Source organism: Desmodus rotundus, chromosome 10, assembly GCF_022682495.2.
Source record: "Desmodus rotundus isolate HL8 chromosome 10, HLdesRot8A.1, whole genome shotgun sequence".
NCBI lineage: Eukaryota > Metazoa > Chordata > Mammalia > Chiroptera > Phyllostomidae > Desmodus > Desmodus rotundus.
In genome coordinates this window covers 91,436,387-91,459,302 of record NC_071396.1, presented here as the reverse complement: position 1 = coordinate 91,459,302, position 22,916 = coordinate 91,436,387, and the positions used below count along the sequence as shown (strand labels likewise).

Here is a 22,916-nt window from a genome sequence, read left to right as displayed (position 1 = left end):
AAATTCCTCAACAAAAAGAAAATTATAAGCCAATATCACTGATGAACATAAATGCAAAATTCCTCAACAAAATATTAGCAAACTGAATTCAGCAACATGTTTAAAAGATCATATACTGTGTTGGAGTGGGATCTATTCCCAGGATGCAAGGATGGTTCAATATGTACAAATCAATTAATGTGATACAGCACAGAAACAGAATAAAGAATAAAAATAATATGACCATATATCAACTAATAGAGAAAATGCATATGACAAAATCCAAAAGCCTGTTATGATAAAAACTCTCAGCAAACTGGGGGTAGAGGAAACATAATAGTATAATAAAGACCATATAGGACAAACCCACAGCTTTTTGTTTAAGATCAGGAACAAGACAAGGATATCCACTTTCACTGCTTGTATTTAACATAGTATTAAAGTCCTAGCTACACAAATCATACAGGGAAGAGAAATAAAATGCATCCAAATTGGAAAGGAAGAAGAAAAATGGTCATTATTTGTAGGTGATATGATGCTATTTAGAGAGAATCCTAAAGAATTCACCCCCCCCCAAAAAAAGAAGCCCTATTAGAACTAATGAATTTAGGACAATAGCAGAATACAAAATATTCAGAAATCAGCTGTATTTTTATATACCAATTATGAGCTATCAGAAAGGGAAATAAAGAAAATCCTATTTCCAGTTGCATCAAAAGCACTAAAATACTTAGAAATAAACTGAACTGAGAAACAGGGAAAGCTATAATTCACAGAAGAAGGAAATTAAAGAAGATAGTCATAAATAGTCATAAATGGAAGCATATACTATGTTCATGAATAAGAAAAATTAACATCAATTAAAATGTCCCAAGTACACTCTAAGTCTACAGATTCCATCAATCTCTATCAAAATACCAATGGCATTTTTCACAGAACTAGAACAAGTGATCCTGAAATTTATATAAAACTACAAGAGACCCAGAATAGCCATCTTTCTATCTTGAGAAAGAAGAATAAAGTTGGATATCATGCTATCTGATATCAAAATATAGTACAAGGCCATTGTAATCAAAATAGCATGGTACTGGCATTGAAACAGAGAGAGAGAAATGAATAGAATAGAACAGAACAGAGACCCCAAAAGTAAACACACACCTATATGGTCAATTCATCTATGATAAAGGAGGCAAGAATATACAAATGGTAGTAAAGATTGTCTCTTTAATAAATGGTGCAAAAGAATGAAATTGGATCACTTTCTTACACCATATATAAGAATAAAAACATGGATTTAGGACTAAAATGTAAGACCCAAAACCATAAAATGCCTAGAAGAAAACACAGGCAGTTAACTTTCTTACAATGCTCTTAGTAGTATATTATATATTTTTTTGGATATGAAGCCACAGGCAAGGGAAACAAAAGCAAAAACAAATGGGAATACATCAAATTAAAGAGTTTTTGCACAGCAAAGGAAATCATCAACAAATGAAACAAAAACACAACTATTGAATGGGAGAAGATATTCACCAATGATATGTCCAAAAAAGGGTTAATATACAAAATATTTAAAGAACTCATACAACTTACCACCAAAAACCCCACACTATCCAATTAAGATATTCGCAGAGGACCAAACAGACATTTCTCCAAAGAAGACGTACAGATGACCAGTAGACATATGAAAACATACTCGACATCACTAATCATCAGAGAAATGTAAATTAAAACCACAGTGAGGTATCACCTCACACTTGCCAGAATGGCCATCATCAACAAACAGAAGTGTTGGTGAGGATGTGAAGAAAAGGAACCCTCGTGCCCTGTTGGTGGGAATGTCAACTGGTGCAGCCACCGTGGGTAACAGTATGGAGAGTCCTCAAAAAACTAAACATAGAACTACCATGTAACCCAGCAATTTCGCTTCTGGGTGTTTATCTGAAGAAATTTAAAATACCAACTCCAAAAGATATATGCATTCCTATGTTCACTGTAGTGTTATTTACAACAGCCAAGATAGGGCAGCAGCCTAAGTGGCCACTGATAGATGGACGGATAAGGAAGGTGTGGTACACATATACAATGGGATATTATTCAGCCACAAAAAGAACTGGTGGACTTAGACGGACTTATGCTCAGTGAAATAAGGCAGGCAGAGAAAGACAAATACATGATTTCATGTAGATATGGACTCCAAAAAGCAAAATAAATGAATAAACAAAACAGAAACAGACTCACAGATACTGAGAACAAATCAAAGGTTGCCAGATGGGAGGGGTGTTGGAGATATGGGGTTAAAGGTTAAGGGATTAAGATATAAAAATTGCAAGTTACAAAAATCAGTCATGAGGCTATAAAGTGAAGCATAAGGAATAGAGTCAACAATACTGTAATAATTATGCATGGTGTCAGATGGTCACTAGACGTATTAGGGGATCTCTTGGTGAGTTATGTGTGTCTAATCACTAAATTGTACTCTTGAAACTGTAATATATGTCAAATGTAATTTAAAACATGTTAATTAAAAAATTATAGTAGTTTTAGACCTGCTGCAGGTCTTGATAGTAAATGTATTAATAGAGTATTACATACATTCTTTTTTATTAAAAAATAGGATAATGGAGGAAAGCGATAAATGTAAAAGGCAATGAGAAAGGTGAGGAAAAGCAGCAACAGGGGACTGAGCCAGTACCCAGGGCTTTCCACAGACTGCGGAAACCGCAGCTCCGCCCTGCATTGACTGAATATGACCGCAGTTGTTTTGGGGGGAAAAGAGATTTGTGGTTGTAGGACAATACTTTTATGACGCATTCAACAAAATATGCCCAAAGGAGGATTTGACCATTTTCAGGATAGAGAGGGCAATGGAGTCAACTGTATCTAAATATTTCTGAGATAGGAAGTCCCCACTCCTGGGGACCTTTGTGAAGGCAGGAAACAAACTTCTCCTTCACCAGGACAGCATGATTTCTGAGTGGAGGCATGCCAGTCATATATGTGTCATATAAGACACATATAATAAGCCCCAAAATCCAAATTCTAGTACATTCACTATGTAATAAGCATAGGGCTTTCTGTGTATTACCTAATTTATATTTCTTATTATCCCCACATTAGATGCTGACATTAAGTATTAGAAAGGCTAAGTAACTTAGTTAAGGTCACTCAACTAGTAAGTGTATAGATGAGATTAGAACTCAGACCTTTGATTTCAGAAACTGTCCTCTTAAATCGGACAGTTTTCTCCCTTGTATCTTTGTGAGACCTGCTGTTTTGACTAAGGAGGCTCTGTTCTCAGCTGCTTCCGGGGAGGACAGAGCACAGATAATGTCGGTGAGCTGACAAGTGACTGCAGTGAGAGCGTGGTTTGCTGTGCGCTCCGACACGACCCAGGGTCCAGGAGAGAAAACAGGCGTCACCGACTCGGAGATGCAGTCTCAGGCTGCTGCTGCTTAACAGACTTGTCGAGATTACCTCCCTTGCGCCTGCATGCTGTGTGCCCAGCCACGGAGGCGGGTCATGTGTCCACCTGGGGAGGGATCGGGCAGCTGGGGGTAGGAAACAAATGGAAGGTGTTTCTAAGGCCACAGAGGGGGTTCCTGTAACAGGGAAAAGCTGTCATCTGTGCAGCCACTTGAATCTCCACATCATATCTTTCAAGTCCAGAGGGATGAGAACTCGTAGCTATACTTTCTGTGATGAGATACATGTAAAGAATATAAATGTTTAAACTATAAATTTGAATCTGATAAAGTGAATGCTCCAGATCCAGGTGTCTACAGTCCTCAGCTGCTCTCAGCTAAATAGAGGGACATGGTAGAAGCCTCTTCTCCCCGTCAGCCCCACATCCATGCAAGCCTGATTGTCTGGGGATGTTTCCTCTTGAAACCTTGACTTCCAATGTGCTCTCTTCCAAAGTCCACTTGCCCCATGCTCTGTCTCTTCAGCCCCAGAGTCTGTGTGTACCAGACAAAGAGGCATATAAAGTGGTAAAAAGAGTCTTGGGTTTTAGTGCCAACTAAAACCTTGAAGGAATATACTGTCTTGGAAATCAAGGTATTCCCAAACTGTTTTAGTTTATTTTACACATATAAAAAGGAATTTGGAGTGTAGGATGCCAAGGGACAATTACAGCTCTAAAATTCAAATTCCCTTCTGTGCAATCCTAAGAACTTTTGACAGAAGGATCACGTTACAGAGGGATGCGCAATGAGTGCGTGCCTGAAGAGACTAATCTCTGACAAGACTTTGTGGAAGAGACGTACGTCATGATTCGGTGGCTTGAAGATGACTCTAAAGGCCATTTCTTTTACTTTAAGGCTATGCCGTGCTCTTTAATTCTGGTAGCCCAACTGATGCCCTGGATTCTTTTACAGGTCCAGAGCACTTCATGGGTAATAATCACTAGGTACATATTTATTAAGTATTTTCTGTCTGCTAGAAGTTTACTGACTACTACATAAGCTATAGCAATCAGCGTAAGCACCTCCTGAAGGAGACACAATTATTCTTCTTCTATTAAGGAGAAGGATATTGAGGTTTGAGAGATAGAGTTACTTATCCAGAGTAAGAGATGAACCTGCCTTCATCTAGTACTAATAGCTGTAGGAATAATATTTCTAGTTTTTGAGTGTTTACTATGTACTACCCACTATGTGATTAGTGATAGAGAATCACAGAAATAACCTAAACTGGAGAGCTACATATTTGCCTTTATATTATGGAAATATCCCTGTGAATAGAGAGTGTTAAAGGGTAGATTTGAGGGAGTCAAATCAGAAGGTGTGAAAATTATTTCAGGGATAAATAAACAAGACCCTGAATTAAGACAGTGCCCTTGCAAATGGAGAGAGATGCCAGCATACAATATTAAAGAGGCAGAAATAGAATGACTTGATTAGCAATTTGATTTAGGCATGTGGGAGTCAGAGGGATCTAAAAGGACTTGAAAGATTCTCACCTGGATTACTGGGAGTATTGATGCCATTAGCCAGGACATAACATTTGGGGAGGAAAAATAATTAACGTGATCACATTAATTTTGAAGTACTTAAGAGGAATTCCAGAGCAACTCCCCAGCAGAGAGTGGTATATGTGATTCTGGACTTACACTGTGAGATGAGGTGTGAGAAGACCTCAGTGTGCCACTCTTAGGAACAATGATGAGGACTAAAGCTATAGATCTGAATAAGAATAGATAAGGAGGAATGTCAAATGAGAATAGAAAAAGATGTCAGGACAGAATCCATGGCCATGCACACAGTTACATGAGAATAGAGTGAATACTAGGGTTTCCAGGGCATTCAGACAGGATATTCTGAAAGAGTAATCAGAGATCAGAAAAATCAGGAAAAAAGACAGCCACCAAGTCAAAGGAGAAACATTTAAAGAAAGGAGTAGTCAACTTGTCAAATGTTACAGATGTTGAAAGATGATTGGAAGCACCTAGTGGGTTTGGCAGCAAGGGTGGCGTTCATACCTTCAAAAACCACGTTAGGAGAATGGGTGGGAAGGAGGCAGAATCCAAACTGTGAATGATAATGTGCAACTCAGAAGTGATTAAGACAAACTGACATATAAATCTAGGATGTATTTGTTTTGCAATTGTGTATCCTTTTTAAAATCACTTTCTTGCCTTGGCCCCATTCTTCCTCTTTCTAACCTTGTACACATACATTCTGAACAATCTACATTCGATGGTGAATGAAAGAACAGACATAAAAAAGTAACTAGAACTGGAGTCTTAAAATAGGTGGCTCCACCTATTTTCCTGGGAAAAGGGGGACTGTTAGAGAGGAAGGCTGGAAACAGGGGAACTAAGGGGTAGAACAAATGCTGCAGGATTGAAGTAGATATCGAAGAGGACTCAGACCAGAGAGAGGCCTTAGACTGCACAGACTCAGTAATGTATCTACATTAGAGACTGGAAAGAGTACGATAAGATATCTCATGGGACAGGTGAGCTGCTAGGTGCTAGCTCCAGCTGTTAAAGCCATTCTTTTCAGATGCTTTTATTTCCTCATCGAGGTGAAGGACGAGGGCGAGAGCCCCGGCTGAAAATGAGGATAAGGTCAAACACCTGAGGAGTGAAGGTTTCAAGAAAGTTTTAAATGAGGGGTAAGAAAGAGTACTGGCTAATAAGTAAAGTGATTGCCAAAGGCATTTATGGCTGTGCTAAGACTGAAAGCTAAATTCGCAGGACTGCTAACAAGCACAGCCTTATACATTTTTCAAAAAATATCTAGCTCCCTGTGTGGAGGTGTGGAGGGCCAGAACATACGGAACAGTGGTTCATTTTTGCCTTCTGTAGATCTCAGGTTTAGAATGTATATCAAATTTACTTTGTTCTGGTTCATCCTTTTTTTTTTTCATGGCATACATTTCCAAATATAATCCAACAGGATACACAGGTTGACCATGAGCTTGAGGAACCTGGATACCTCTGACTTTCCTCAGTGCCTCATCGGTCATCTGCCCCTGTGACCCACAGACTCCATTCAAGAAAGCATCGTGACCCCAGGCTTCTTTTCTTTTCTGCTTAGGGTTTCTGCAGTGCACATGTTTTATTCAGAGAATATATGTAATAGGGCATTTGTGAAATGAGACATACATTTTAATGTAAAGGACTTAAAACCTCCAGCAATTGCAGTGAAATTCTAGCTTTTGAGCTCTCTAGTTAATGAATGGAGAGTTTTTGCTGTAATAACTGGTTGGTTTTTCCTTGGTCTCCTTTCTATATTTCATTCACCCACACATTCAAAGAAGAGATGGGAGAGATGCTTACTGAACATGGCTCACGTGCAGAATGCTGAGGTATTATCGGGGAGGCAACATGTCTTGCCCTCATGGTCTTGTATTCTACAGGGATCCAGACATTATACATATTTATACAATTTATTACTTAATTATAATTGTTATGTGTTAAAGCATAATACATAGATTCCTTCTTTCTATTTTTACCTAATGTAAATTTATTAATGTAATAAATTAACCATTGAGATATTTTTTCATGCTTAAAGGGTAAAATTTTGGCTACTTCAAAAACTTAATAATTCATAATAACTAATTCCCTTAAGGTTTGGGAGAACCATTCATTTAATATACATCAAATACACACATGTATTGGTGCAAATAAGAACATGCTTAGACATATACATACATATTCCTGCATATATATTTCATATGCTGCCTAAGTTTATTATAATTTTAACAAGATATTTTAAAAATAAAGCTCTTAAGAGAAAAATTCAAAGAAGCAGATTTTGCTATTAGCAAAATATTGAGCATCAACCTTCCCTATTTTCCCTTCCTAGCAACTACTGGCTGCCATGGCAACCTTTCCCCCCAGCATACCAGAGCTTCTTGGATGAAAAGCACAAGACCTTGGAGACTTCAAATGTCTCTTGTACAAAGCAGTCTAAATCTTTTACCCTAGAGCCATTACCATCCTGTGCCTCAGAAGGACTGGCTATGCCATTTAATGTATTATGTCCTGCTTTTCTCTCCATTCAATCAATATCTTTCCAGAACAGCAGGAGAGAAAAAAATTTTTTTTAATTTTCTTGCACAGAGTAGGCACTCAAGATACAGGCTTTTTAAAAATGTGATCACTCAATTTATGAGTACCAAACAAATTTCATACGAACCTAAGTAAAGTGGGCATTTCAGCTCACTAATTTCTTCTGATCGTGCTCTTCACTCAGTCCTTCCTCTCTCATCCTCTGGTCTAAACTGTGTTAAATGCTGATGATCCCACAAAGCCCCATTATCACTTCTGCCTAAGGCCTTTGTTAGTTCTTCTCTCCGAGACTCCTTTCTGCTCCTGAACACCCAGCCCCCTCCCACCAACCTAGGTAATTTGTCCTTGTCATTCAGGTCTCATATGAAGACTCCCACCCTCAGGAAGTGGAGAACCACTAATGAGGATCTGGGCACTACTTAAAATGCTGCACTGGCCACCACCGTGGCACTGCTCACAGTGATCTGAAACGTCCTTCATGTTTTTCTACTCCCCTAACCAACTATGAGTTCCTCTGTTCACTGTAACCCAGCTGTACTCACACAGCCAGGATTCCAGTGCTGTCAATTTACAAATACCAACTTCCTACTAAGTGCCAGCCACTAGATGAAATGCAGTAATGGACAAGACAAAAATTCCTGCTTTAACAAATCTTACATTGTCCTAGAGGAAGACAGAATATAAACACATGAACAAAGTAGTGAGATGATTTCAGAGAGTAATTCAGTGCCCCGAAAGAAATAAGGCAGAGAAATGGGGCAGAATTACTGGCGATGTACAGAATAGTTTTTTAGAGAAAAGCTAGGCAAGGCATCTCAGTGGAGGAATAGTTAAGCTGGGGCATGAATGATGACAAGAATACAAGTGACAAAATGTACTGGGGGGAGCACATTCCAGGCAGAGGAAATAACATGTGGCAGTACTCGAAGTCAAGAAGACCGCCCTGGGCATATGTGAAAGTGTGTGGCTGGACATAATGGGTGAGGGGAGAGTGGTATGAATTGGCTTGGGGAGGTGGACAAAGGTCATATCAGGTACGGTTTATAGGTCATGGCGGGAAGAAGAAAAAATTAAGTAGGGCCAACATTTGATCTAAAGGAGTTGGAAATTTCCTCTGATATTCTCTTCAGACATTAAAAAAAAAAGTAACATTTATTGGGTGTGTACAGTATGCCAGGAACAATGCTAAGTGCTTTTCATGTAATAGCTTATTGAGTCTCATTAACAATTCCATGTGGTAGGATTTTAAAGATGAGGAAATTGAAGTACAGAAGAAAGGCTAAGTCATTCTACAAGAGCCCATGGCTAAGAAGGGGTATGCAGCCAGAATTTGGATCTCAGTAAGCTGATTCCAAAATCCATATACTGTTATCCATTGTGGTAAATCTTACCAAGTATCTTGCTGGAAGCCACACTCCAACAAAAATAACTTTGGAAATGACTCTGTGCTCCCTCTGGGTGCAAAAATAACTCTGGCTTTTGGAATCGCAGTACGATGGACTCATATCGGACCCTGTGGTCACCAGTGACTGTTTACGGGATGTCACTGTCATTTAGGTTAAATATTTAATGAGCACCTGCCACCTGCAAAGTTTGTGGCTAATCCCACTGAGGATACAAATGGACAGAATACAGCTACCTAGCACTATTCGGTGAAATAAAACAACTAAATTGTAAGCTCCATATACTTCCCTCATGGACGATGAGTTGCAGAGCAAAGCATAGGCCGAGATCACCAAGACTGGAATGACCTGTGAAAACTTGAGCAGGTGCAGAAGAGGTGTGGAAAAGAAAAATGGAAGGCTTACTAGACAAAGAAAAAAGCAAAATGAAAAAACTTTGTAGAGGAGTTGGAGGTCATGAAGTATAAAAGGTAGTCCGTGTTATAAAGACAGCCCCAGACAAATGGGCAACCAAAATGGCTCAGCTGACTCCTAATCTACCTTTCCCTGTACCCCCTTACCAGGCTACAAAGGAAATTTTCAGGGGCTGGGAAGTTGGGGCAGCAGGGTGGTGGGAATCTGTGTTCTTAAAGCCAAGGCGTGGCATGCTTCCTGTCCTCCCTGCCCTAGAGAAAGGTAGAGGGGAGTGTGCACCCCCCCCTTGCCAATCTCTCCTAAAAGTTGGAGGAGCCTGCTAAGAAGAGATGGGCATCTCCTCTCCAGTTGAACCTCTGCTCAGTCACACACTTGTTTTTCACCCGTTTAGAAAAGAGAATTGGAGAAGAACGGCAGGACAGAGGGAGCAACTGGGGTGAAACACCCTGCAAGCCCAGTGCTTGGTCTGTCCAGAATGAATCTCCCTTGGTTCAGGGACTGCAGCCGGGGGTGGGGCATTCTGGCCAGTGCTTTCCTTGTTTTAATTTTTCCTGCAAGAAGTTTCACATGCATGTATCTATGCATGTATCTTTAAATTCTAAAAGTAACAATAATAAGTAACTCGCAGGTTAAATAAATAACGAAATCTGGTTAAATAAATCAAAAGCATTTTCATGGGAACTGGTCAAGGAAATCAGCAAGGCTACTCATACGGCTAAAACTGATTACATAACTCCACCAAACGAAAACTGAGCAATCTAAGTTGGGCAGTTTTTCCACTGCGTTAACAAAGAGAATGTTTTGGTTCCAAATTTGCCAGGAAACTATGATTCCTGCTACCTTGATGATGTAGGCTCTCTAATGAAAATTAATAACTCCATGGGTAACGATGAAGTTACCCATGGACAGGGACAGGGACACTTTTAAAAAATACAAAACAATTCCCAAAGAGTTTGTTGTGTTCAAAATATTTTCACAGCGCCCTGCAGGCTCAGCCACGCACATATTTTTCTTACGGAGCTTCTCCGGAAAGAGCCAGACCCATCTTTCTGCCAATCTCTCCTCATTAAAGGTTAGCAATTATAGCTGAGCAGTATCAGAGTTGCCTTTTTGCTCTTACGAATTATGTTGCCTACCAGACAACCACCATTACCCTGCATACCTTAGCAGTAACAGAATTTAAATTTATTTTTACCGAGTTCAGCTAAAGATAAAAAGATGTAAAAAGCAATGAAACTTCTGAAGTCAGCAGATTACTGGGAATGAAGTTCTAATTGACCAGCAGGCTTGCGATGCCCACAAGCAGCTGAGCCTGGAAGAGAACAGGCTCTGCTTGCCCTGGCGGTCTCGTTCACCCCCATGCAGCTGTGGTTCTAATGCCTCCTCTGCCAAATGGGAAATGGCATTTCAAGGAGTACCTGGCATATCACAGTGAGCTTCTTCGGTGAAAAGTGTTATATATATTAAAATTATGGCTCCCCTGGGTTACTGAAATTTTCTATGACTTGCATGAAACATTTTTCTGTATTCCTTTTTATTTTCTGCCAGTGCTTTCTAAACCTCCAGGTGGCACCTTTACCCCCAGTCTCCCCTTCTTTGCAATGAGGGGCCTGGTGTATAGTGTGGTATCTGCAGTGGTTGCTCTTCCCGCCCCCCCCCCAAATAATCTTTCTATAGTATTTATTTTTCCCTAAGTTTCTGCATTTATTTAAATTTTTCTTTTTATGTAAATGCAATATAAACTATTCTATGCCATGTGTTTACCATTAAGAATCACCCTATGTTGAAACACCTCACGTGACAGTAATCAATTACACATAAGGGACACCAGCAAAGGGAACTGGACAGATCCTGTGAAAAACAGCAGGCAAGCCAGGAAACAATATTTGACAGAAGAGAGTAGAACTTGATGGGTGTTTTACTTAATGTGTGTGTGACCTTGAACCATTTGCTTAAGCTTCCTGGGCTTAAAATTCCTTGTTAGAGAAATAAAATTTTTTAAAAAATCAATTCCCTTATAACACTGTGCTTCTTTCTTAGCAGTTTGTATAATGTGGATATTTATAAGTAAGATATAATATATTAATTATATATTACATAATCAGGATAATTATATATGCTAATTAGCCTGATTTGAAACCCTAACATAAAAGCTGTTACTTCTTATATTATTCTGGTTCTGAACCAATCAGAACAATGTTAGTGAATTAATATTATTTCTAATGTTACTGCTTAAATATTTATGACCTCCAAACTGACCATAATTATTAAGCATAAACCCCAGAATCTGTTAAAAATTTTTTCTCTCACATGTTTGGACTCCAATTCTTTCATTTAATTTATAGTATATCACATCCTATAGCAAAGGTAGGGATGGCACATTTATGGGCTGTCAATATTGGTGAGATGGAATTTATTGAAACTTGGAAATATGTTTTATAATTAATTTTATTGCATTTTTTGCATTACCATTTAGTCCCCTTATACACCCCTCCCTCTTGCAATAACCACACTGTTGTCCATGTCCATGTCCATGGACAACAGTCCTTTTTCCTTTTTGCTCAATCCCTCCACCCCCTAAATTCCCCCGTGGAAATTACCAAGTTATTAAATTAAATAACATAAAATTAATATTCTGATAATGAATCTAAGAATACTTGCAACTACATTTCATGCTTTGAAATAGAGGGCTCGTAATCTCTTCATTACTTACTCATTAGTAGCTACAGAATTGAATATACTTCAAACTGCTACAATTAATAAAATAGGCAACTATGTCATCTGTTAAAGATGTTTACTGTATAAGATTTCAGACAGAATCTTTGCATGGAATTTGTCTTCCAATTTTATTTCAGATTAAGATCGTTACATTGGACTTTTAAGTGAATTTTGATATTGCCAATGATTTATTTGTAATGTTTACATTTTTATAATCAGGAAATATTTCATAAACATATGTGTTTGCAGAGATTTTTCAAATGTGGAAAAATATTGTAGATTTAGATAAAGACTTCACTCAAATACCTTTGTTACTTCTGTTATCCTTAAAGAAAAATTGCGTTCCTGTTCTGGTAGAAATAATCTCCATGTGTCAAAACTAATCCAAAATGATAATTCAATGTCAGGATTCCATTGAATGCACCCTCATTTCTCCCACTCATTTACTAATGCCATCCCAATGATATATTAAGCTCCCATATATATTTTGGTCTTGTTTCTGGGTTCTCTATTTCATTGCATCGGTCTATCTGTCCAGCCCTTAACGGATACCCCACTTCTCATTTGGGTCATGTTCCTGGACTGTTACAGTTTTAGAAAAAGCCTCAATAGGGCAAGTTGAACATCATTGTTATTGTTCTCCCTGCCTTGCTCTCACTGAATTCAAAGATTTTCCCTATTTTTACTTTAACTCTTGTCTATAAATTTTACTATCTCTGTATGGCATTCAATGATTCAAAAGACTGCAGGATTTAAAGGTATTTTTAATTGAAATTACACATAAATTTGGGATGATTCGTAAGCTTTATAATACTGAATCTTCCCACTAAAAACATAACTCAAGTCCAGAGTGTTAATCTGGTTTCAGAAATCTAAAATAAAATGAAAATCAAAGATTTTCTTAATGTATTTGTTTGCAAAATCTGCCCAGACCCAGTTTGTTTTGTGACAAAACATGATCTGAACATGATCTGAACTGATAGACTCCATGTGAACGGAGTCTAGAGACTGTACCTGTCCCGCTTACTGTGAATATTGAAATATTTAGCTACAGAAATAACACTGTCCTTGAGGACAAAGCGATGCTTCAGATTCAAAAGGGTGTTTCATATTATATGGTGTATTTGTTTGAGTTTTTATTTGATGTTCATATGCAGAAAGTATGCAAATTAAAATTGTACAATTTTATAAATTATCACAAAGTAAACCCATACGAAGCCACCATATAGGTCAAGGAAGATAATGAAAAGCACCCAGAATACTCTCCTGTGTCACTTCCTAAAGGAGGTACTATATCGACTCCTAACACTGAAGAATTGTTTTCCTAGGTTTAAAATTCTGAAAGTATAATCGTGCACCATATTTATACAACAGTAGAACAAACAGGAAGTGGGATAGTGTACAGGCACTATCTCTGTGATCTTTATCACATTTGTGTAGATCTAAAACTATATGAAAATAAAAAGTTTACTAAAAAATATTCTTAGGTCTGATTTCTTTCACAAAACACTATCATGTTTGTAAGATTTGCTAAGTTATAGATAATGGTATTTTATTCATCTGCATTTAACAGTATTCCATTGTATGAATATACAAAAAAGTGTTCATTGAATTCATTCATGATAACATTTGAGTTGCTGTCAGGGTATTTTTTTGCTATTATTGGTAATGCTGACATGCACCTTTTCGGACATCTTTTGGTACATACATCCACTCATATTCCTCAAAGAAGGCTTTTGGTCATGGAGACTTGATTATGGAAAGATCTTAAGAACATGTTTAATTCCTTGTCTCAGGTAGAGGATGATACAGATTTTTATTTGCTTATGTGTAAGTTTTGGTAAATTCTGTTTTGGTAAGAGTGTGTCTGACTCCTAACTTGTCACACATATTGGCACAAACACAATATTCCCTAATTATCATTTTTATATTTGTAGGCTCTGTAGTAATGTCCACATTGTCATTCTTGATATTGTTTATTTGTATGCTCTATTTTCTTTTTCACCTTCAATTTGTCTTGCCTGGTTCTATCAATTTAATATCTTTATAAATATCTCAGATTGGATTTAGTTTTCTCTCCTGTATGATTGTTTTCTATTATATTATTTGTCTTTATCTTTAAAATTTCCTTTTTTATGTTGATTATTGAATTTGAGTGTTACCACTTTCCTAAACATGCGTATATTGTTACAAGGATCGTTCTAAACAAAGCTTTAGACATGCCACAAGTTGTGATGTTTTCTTTCCATTATCATTCAATTCCAAATATTTTCTAATTGTCATGAAATATAGATTTATTGACTATTTAGAAGTATATTTTTCCAAAATATTTGGGAATTTCCTAAATATTTTATTTTATTTTAAAAATAATTCTAGCTTAATTCCATTTGTTTGGGAATATGTTGTGACTCTGATTCTTTGTAATGTCTTAAAACTTTCTCTATAGGTTAGTATGAAGTCAGTTTTTATAAATGCTCCTGGTTCACTTGAAGAGAATATAAATTTTTCAGTTGTTGGGTAGGTGCAGCATCTTACATGTGTAAATTAGATTAATGGTGTTTTGTTTGAACTTTCTATATCCTTAGTCACTTTTGCCTGCTTATTCTTTCAACTGCTCAGGGAGATGTGTGAAAATCTTTCCCCATAATTTTATATTTTAGTTCTATCAACTTTTCAATATTATAAACTAAGGCTATGATTTTTAGTACATACAAATTTGTAAGTATAATATCTTCATGGTAGATTCATCTTTTTATCATTATGAAACATCAGCTTTTAATTCTAGTAATTTTAAAAAATTTATTTTCCGTTTGATATTATGTCAATATAATACCTGAATTTTGTGTTAATTTCCATGCAAATTTTAGTCTTTCTATATTCTTACATGTAAAGTATTTCAACTACAAGTGACTTTAAAAAAAAAACTGGTTGGACAATCTTTGCCTCTTATTTTATTTTTTATTTTTTTAAGATTTTATTTATTTTTAGAGAAGGAAAGGGAGGGAAAGAGGGAGAGAAACATCAATGTGTGGTTGCCTCTCTAGTGCCTCGGTCTGCAACCCAGGCATGTGCCCTGACTGGGAATCTAACCGGCGACCGATTGGTTCACAGGCCGGCGCTCAATCCACTGAGCCACACCAGCCAGGGCCAATCTTTGCCTCTTTAATAGAAAAGTGTACTGTACTACATTTATATATAACTGATTTTACTAGATGGTGTTATTTCTTTAGAATTCTTTTTTCTCTCATCCTTGCCATCCTTCACTTGCGTGGAGTGTACATAGTGCTTTATTGACTTTAGGTTTCTGCATTTGTGTTCTGACCATTGAGATGTAGGTAAAATTATCTCTGCCTCTCGCCCACCTACTTTCTGTTGTGGGAACATCATGTTCCAGTTAACAGTGCTCTTTCAGCCTGAGCCTGAGAGTAAGAAGACCAGGGAGACAAACCAGAGCCCAACCAACAGCCTGGAGCTCTGTGGCCACAGTCAGTGCTCCAGCTGCTAAGGGGCAGTGGGAGCAAGACAAATACTTTTGCAAGCCATGGAGATTCTGAGGCTGTTTTTGTATTCATATAGCTTTAAAAAAGATGTTTAGTCTTAAAAAATGGCACCAGAAATATGGTGTTGCTATAGAAAAACAAAATATGTGTCATTGGATTCTGGGTGGAGAGAACTGTTACAGGAGACTGGAAAATAAAGGACAACACATGCTATGTGGTGTTAAAACATTTGGTAAGAGTATCACCTGTGATTACCTGGAAATAAGACCAGTTACTTAATCTATGATTCTGTTAAGTTGCTATTAAGATAGAATGTTAATCACTTCAGTTGGATGCCTTTAGCTGTATTTCTTAAGTTACTATAAAACAGAAATAAGTTTAAAAAAATAGTGTCTTGGCCAGCAAAGAGGAGAGAATTCAGACATTCTTTGTACTCATCTGTTACCAGACTTTGGTGAGGTTAACCTATCACAGACTAGAAAGGGCCTGTTTTCACAGCCCTGCCCAACCACTTGCTGGCCACATGGGGAGCTCTATCAGTTAAGAAAGGGTGATTTAACTCTGGTTACAAACAATTCCAAAATGTCAGCCTCTAAAAAAAAAAACAGTTTCTTTCTTATTTGTGCCACATATATAACGTGGGTGAAATGAGAGCTCCACTCATCATGGTCCCACTCACATTCACTTAAGTTCCAGACCGCTGGAGGTTCCAGTTCACCATATAACTCCATTTGGCCAAAAAAAAACGAACATACCAATATACAAACATCAGGTTAACTTTAAGAAAATAAGTAGACCAGTGCGGGCTAAAGGCTGTCAGATATATTGAGTAAAGGCAGTCTTTCCCCACTTTCTTAGAGCCAATGTGAATATTCTAGTAGGACTTAATGGGAGTGCTAAATTCTGAGCAGGTTTATTAGCATCCAGCTACAGTGACACATAATCCACTGTTTAAATATTTGTGTATCACTTATGTTTACATCTTAATACTTATTAAACACAGGTATGTTTACTAATCATCCTTTTAACGTCTCTAACGATGATTTAGGCACTGGGCACTGTGGCAGGCACCAAAGGGAGGGTAAATGAGGCAGAGTCTCTGACCTCAGTCAGTGTATCATCTCTAAAAGACCCACAACATGCTAAGTGCCGCAAAAGACGCAAAGCTCTAAGCCTGCTCCCAAGAGCTCAGCTGGAGAAAGGCTTATTCATCCTAATGGTGGTGTTCTGCTGTCTGTTCTCATCTGAAGATTGTATTTCAAGTTTCATGACCACTTCATCCTGACTTATCCTTAACTGAAAGCTGAACTACACTTAATAACTAACAGTTAGAGAGCTTTAAATATGTGCTCAGTATGTTCAAATGTACCTTTTATTGGCCATTGTTTTTAACTCTAATGAAGTCTTTGAGGTATTATCTTATGTTATACGTGAGAAAACTGAGGCACAAAGGTCAAGAAATTGACCCAAGTTTGCAAAACTACAAGGAGATCTGGGAATGGAAACGAAGCAGTTTTACTCTAAACCCAAGCTTCTGACCACTGTGCTATTGCTTGTCACACCAAGTCTGGAGAGCTGATTTCCAGTTCCACTTTTAGAAAGTTATAGCCAGTTGCCCTTGCAGAGATTGTAATTTCTCATTTGTCCTTCAGGCTCAGAAATTCTAGAAATCTTTCCTTAAGACATATTGTCACATTTTACATTTTACTTTTTTTTTTTTTTTTTTAATGTAATAGGCCTACAGCCCTGGTTAGAGAACATGCTTTTTGACCTGAGCGTCTCTCCCTTCCTCTCTTTTTAACATCATTTATTTTTCCCTTAGGTCTCTACAGAAGAAGGCTTCGGCCTGGCCCGAGAATATAGCTGTGCTTTCTTTGAGACCTCTGCAGCCCTCAGATTCTGCATTGATGACGCCTTCCATGGCTTAGTGAGGGAAATCCGCAAGAAGGAGTCTGTGCCATCCCTGACGGAAAAGAAACTGAAGAGAAAAGACAGCCTGTGGAAGAAGTTAAAAGGCTCACTGAAGAAGAAGAGAGAAAACATGACATGATAGCCTTACTTCTAACGCCCTTACTCTTTCTCTTTGAATTTTATCAGGTGGCCAGATCCAGATGTTGCATCCTGCTTCAGTTTTCTCTCTGTCTCTGTCTCCCTCAATATCTGCCCGTAGGTTACAGCAAGATCTGCATAACTGTACCTCGTGAGATAGTTTTGTTTTGCCCTTAACAGTTGGATGAGTTTTGTCAATCAGCCGGATATGCTGTTTAGTTTTTATAATATATGACTAAATAAAATTGACATTCCAATTGACTCATTTCCCTTCAAAGAGTCTAGCTTCATTTGCTATGCTGTCTGGTTATAGAGGAAACATTCAAAATTGCAGACAGAATGATAAAAGGCTCAGGGGATCTGCCTTTGCCTGATAAGACTCTGGTTGTTTGCATCGCAGGAATGTCAGTAAATAATGAAGCAGCTCGGGAAACCATTCAGAGCAGGAGTCTGCAGCCTGGTATTTCCGTAAGTGCAGAAGTTGTGGGGCTGCTTCTTGAACGCTCCACAGATTGCCCTTAGAGGAATGATTGATAATAGAAACTGGTTAGGGGTCATTGGAGGACTGGAGTAAAACATCCCCATTTTTACAGTGCTCCGCCCCATTAGGTTTTGCCGAAATTATCAGTCAAGTCCCTGGGTTAGACAAAGGGGTACTGTCTTTGTGTCAGGAAGAGGCGGCTACTGCAAATTCGGTGGGGCACATACTCATAGAAAGACACCCCGCTTACTGTCAGTGAGGAGCCCCTCCTGGGCTGCTTCACCTGCGGTGCAAACATCTGCAGAGAAAGAGGCCTGTGAACTCCACAGACCCTAAGTTCTCTTTGTGTTGCCAAAATGTCCGATCTCCTCCAACTCAAACCACGAAACAGCACCAATCAGAGGGCCTTTTTTTTTCTTGTTTTACAATAGATCATCACATAAAATGAAATTGCCCAACAACTCATTTATCCCATTGTGTGAATTGGTTTATTCAAATTCAAGCTCAGGAAGCGCCCTATCAGGAAGAGCTGTTCTGAATGTTTAATAGACAGATGTTAAAAGGAAAGCCACAAAGGGACAACTAAGCTTGAGAAGGAATCCATCAAACCAATCTTCATGGGTTGGGGGAAGTTTTTATCATAAGTTAGAGAAAAGAAAGGATGACGAGCTTATTATTCCACGTGTAAGCACTTTTATTCACAGTGCCCCTGGCACTTGCTAATTGCTGGGAATGCAGAAATGAATGAAGGTAACCTAACATCTAGCTGGAGACTACCTGGGCTAAAGAACAGTGGGATGATAAAATCCTAGATAGGAAGACACATTTTACATAATAACATGGATACAACTGGAAAGAATTTACAGATTATACTTTTTCAACTGGTGGACTGCAATCTTGGCCTTTCAGAACTTGTGCTTGTGGGTTACTTTTCTCCTTGGAACCAGGGCCTTCCTTAAACCCACAAAGGCTTCACTGTTCTTGCTCTAGGCCCTGGAATCAAGGCACTGGGCACGAATTCATTATTTCCTAGTACCTGCTGCCACTCTGTCCCTTTGGATTTTTCTCAACCCGCATCTTCTATGGGATAGGGCACAAATCAGTTTTCCCCTTCCCAGATTACCCCTAAAATCAAATCCATGTAATCTTTTAAAAATACATTCATAAATAGGGAGGAAAAATCAAAATACTAAAAAAGAACAGATATGGAGATGACATCAAGATAGGTTCTTATCGTCAAAGAACTGGTCTTTGCTCCCTTCTCCCTGGTTAATATTTAATCCTCTGCTTTTGTCCTGTTAAAACAGGGTTAGTCCATTCCTTGCCATCTGTACATTCTTTGCCTGCTGTAGCCCCTGCTTCCCAGAACCCTTCCAAGCCTGGGAAGTCCCTGTGAATAATACATTCCGCCAGCCTCTCCTGTGAGCTAGAAAACGTAACCTAGGAAGCAGAGTAGTGGGTCCCTAGCTTCATACGATAAAACTGTATCTTTAAAAAACCTGATGACTGCCCTATCTGTGAATATTAATAGTGTCTGGTATGTTTTCTTAACTAAGTCTCTGTAAATTTTATTGTCAGCTTCCCTGCCTTTGGCTCTAGGGATTTGTAACTCATTTCAATCTCCTTCCATTCTTTATACATCTCAATCTTTAATGAATAATTTATGTAGTTTAGAAGTTCTTAGCAGGGTTTAGATTGGGGAACAGTTACCAAATCCAGCCGTTTCATTCTATAGAAGGAAGAAGGTCGTAAATTATTACCCGAGGGGTGGCACAAATCTGAGATAGTTGTCACTAGCAGAGGCAAAGGCAAACTTCAAGCATTGTTTTTAAATTAGTCTTCCTACGGGAAGACTGGACCAGAGGAAATGTGCCAGAAATATGGAACCCAGACATTTCTGCTCCAAGGGCTCTGGGTTCCTTGTCTTTGGCATAAGATCAAAATGCCAGAATCCCATTTCTGATCACTGTCCTGAAAACTTCTGACCAGACCTAGGATTTCTAAGTCAGTCTCAAAATCTCAGAGAAGAGAACCTCATGTGCGTGTGTCAGTGTTGCCAAGGGATGTGTCAATAAACTGTTGAAAACAAGAATAAGTGTCCATGGTAGACGAATGTATAGTCACCCAACACAATTTATCAAATAGTGTGGTTCCAGAAACCACACTTGTCTGTATGTGGTGTGTGTGTGGATGTGGATGTGGGGTGTGTGTATATGTGGTGTGTGGGGGTGTTTGCTGAGGCACCAGGCAATTCTGAATACTGTTTCTGCTGTCCAGAAATGTATCATCTCTCTATTTTTAGGTATTTTTCATTAACTTATCTCGTGGGCCCCCGTGATGAAATAATTTATCAGATCAGAAACAAATGGTGGTCTAAAATATTACATTTTGTGTTTAGTGGACAACAGTTGAGCCTAGAAATTTCTGTAGAAAATGCCAGTGAGAAAGAATCATGGACATCTGGGCCAGACATTATTCACGTCACACTCAGATGCACAAGAAATAGATAGCTGCTTTATTTCCTTATAATTCATTTGTTCCTTCTCGTGAGTCCCTGACTAATGGGGAGATGGGGGCAGAGGGGGCAAAATCTTAGTTAAGTCCAGTAATTTAGTGCTAATCTCAGGCAATAATATAAGAAATATCTTTAAATAACACAACCTCTGCCGGGTGCACTTAGGTCAGCATTTGATCAGAAAGTTCTGCCGTGTTACTCTCCTTTCACAAGCCCCCCTGTTCTCAAACTCCCCTTGGTTATTTATAAGCAGCCTTCCACCATTACCTAGAAGGGGCTGCGGTGGTGGGATTAGAAAGAGGGTCCTGCTGTATGGCCCATTTGCTTTATTTGTGCCTCTCTTCCACAAGGCCATATGCTTTTCGTTTCTCTAAGCAGTCCTGCAACAACATGCTGGCATCCAAACTGAACAAGGAAACAGAATTCGGTTTTTAAAGATGAGAGATGACTACCTTGTTTTACTCGGCTTCTGCTCTTCTGCTGAAATACCAAAACACATTGCTTCAAAACGTGAAAACCTCAAGTAAACAAAATGATATATATTTTAAAAATATAGAAAAAGCCATGAGTCAAAAAAACATAAAGATAGAGGGACATATGTAAAAATATTTCCGAATGTAATGATCCTTGTTACACATGCAATGGCTTCTGAGTGCCTCTACAGAAATTCAAGTTGACGTTCTTTCCGTCCGGGTCTTTACATGATACTAAGAGATACTCTAAAAACCTGCCTCGCCTAAATCCTTTCCTTCAAGTATCAGCTTGCAGTTGAACATTTCTATTTGGCCTGAGATTTTTCCATTAGAGTTTCTCTTTAGGATTGGATGGCAAAAAATGCAGTCATTCTCTCAGGCCATCTATCCGCTATTAAACATAAATGTAAGACGGTAGAAAATTTAACCATCTCATTAAAATGTAAACAACATAAATACATTTGTCATAGGATCAACTTGCCACATTTAAAAGCAGAGAGGAGGGGCCTGGGGTGAAAGGGACAAAGAACATGTGAATTTTATGGGTTGAAAAGAACATCTAGACCACACGTCGTTTCCAGGGGTAACAGGTGCGCGCAGCCCACCATTCCCGGGAACTCTGGACACATACAAGGACTATATTCTGAAAGGCTGAGATTTTAGTCCACCAGCTGAAAAATTATAATTCTCTAAATTCTTTCCAGTTGTATCCATGTTATTATGTAAAATATGTCTCCCCAACTAGGATTTTATAATCCCACTGTTCTTCAGCCCAGGTAACCTTTATTTATGTCTCCATGCTCAGCAATTAGAAAGTGCCAGGGGCATTGTGAATAGAACAAACAAACCAGAGGCCACAGGATGAAAGGATTTCTAAGGGGAATAACAGGACGCTGACCACTAAAGCAGGGTAGGAAATAAGAATCAACACAAAACTCACATGGATAAGCTATATCCTCTTCTACTCATCCTTCTGCCTCTAATACTCCATAGCCTGGTGTAACTGTCTCCCTTCAAAATACTAATGCACATCATTAAATTGTATGGAAAAGACAGCCCATCAGTAAGTCAACATTTTAGTCTAGTAAAAATCTGGTACAGCCCTGGCTGGTATGGCTCAGCGGATTAAGCGCTGGCCTGAGAACCAAAGATTTGCCGATTCGATTCCTAGTCAGGCCACATGCCTGGGTTGTGGGCCAGGTCCCCAGTAGGGGGCATGGGATAGGCAACCACATATTGATGTTTCTCTCCCTCTTTTTCTCCCTCCCTTCTCCTCTATCTAAAAATAAATAAATAAAATCTTTAAAAAGAAATCTGGTACAAAGTTTTAATGATAATGTCAGTATGATTTGTATTTTATTCATTGTTTTTTAAAAATTACATAATATCTAACCTTTATATCTTTAAAAAAAAGTTAAAGCATAAATAAATAAAATACTAGTCCCTTAAACAATCATATAAATGGTTATGACCCAGTTCCTTAGTAGAGATGAAGACTCTAAGGACCAAAGGAAAGAGACTGCCAGGCCTGCGGGGTCAGTTAGGCCCCCTCATCCCCTCCCTGGTCCTGTTTTCATGTCTTTCACTGTCCTTTCTGTGTTGCAACTTGGGCATCATTTAGCTTTCTCTAGAGGTGTAATTAAAACCAACTAATAAATAAAATAAAAATATGGTTTCTGGAACAGATCCATCGTGTCTCTTTAAAATATATAAAGTATGATGACTGTTTACTTCCCTTTCTAGGTTAGGCAAGTAGGATGCTGAAAATAATGCTATTATAAATCACTCCCTCCAGGGGAATGCATTAGACAAGGGGGCAAGAGCATCAATTACGGAGAGTTTGCCAAAGGTTTTTAATTTAT

At 38.4% G+C, this 22,916-nt stretch overlaps 1 protein-coding gene across 2 annotated transcripts in view; it reads left to right on the top strand.

Annotated features, from left to right (window-relative positions):
- The window catches only part of RIT2 (Ras like without CAAX 2), a 284,937-nt gene extending 267,087 nt beyond the window's left edge, over positions 1-17,850 (top strand). For both annotated transcript variants that reach the window (XM_053912975.1, XM_024580414.3), the window contains exon 5: positions 17,359-17,850. In XM_053912975.1, the coding sequence (XP_053768950.1) occupies positions 17,359-17,586 (228 nt within the window). In that variant the 3' untranslated portion in view covers positions 17,587-17,850. The remainder of the gene's footprint in view (positions 1-17,358) is intronic.
- Positions 17,851-22,916: the final 5,066 nt, after the last annotated feature.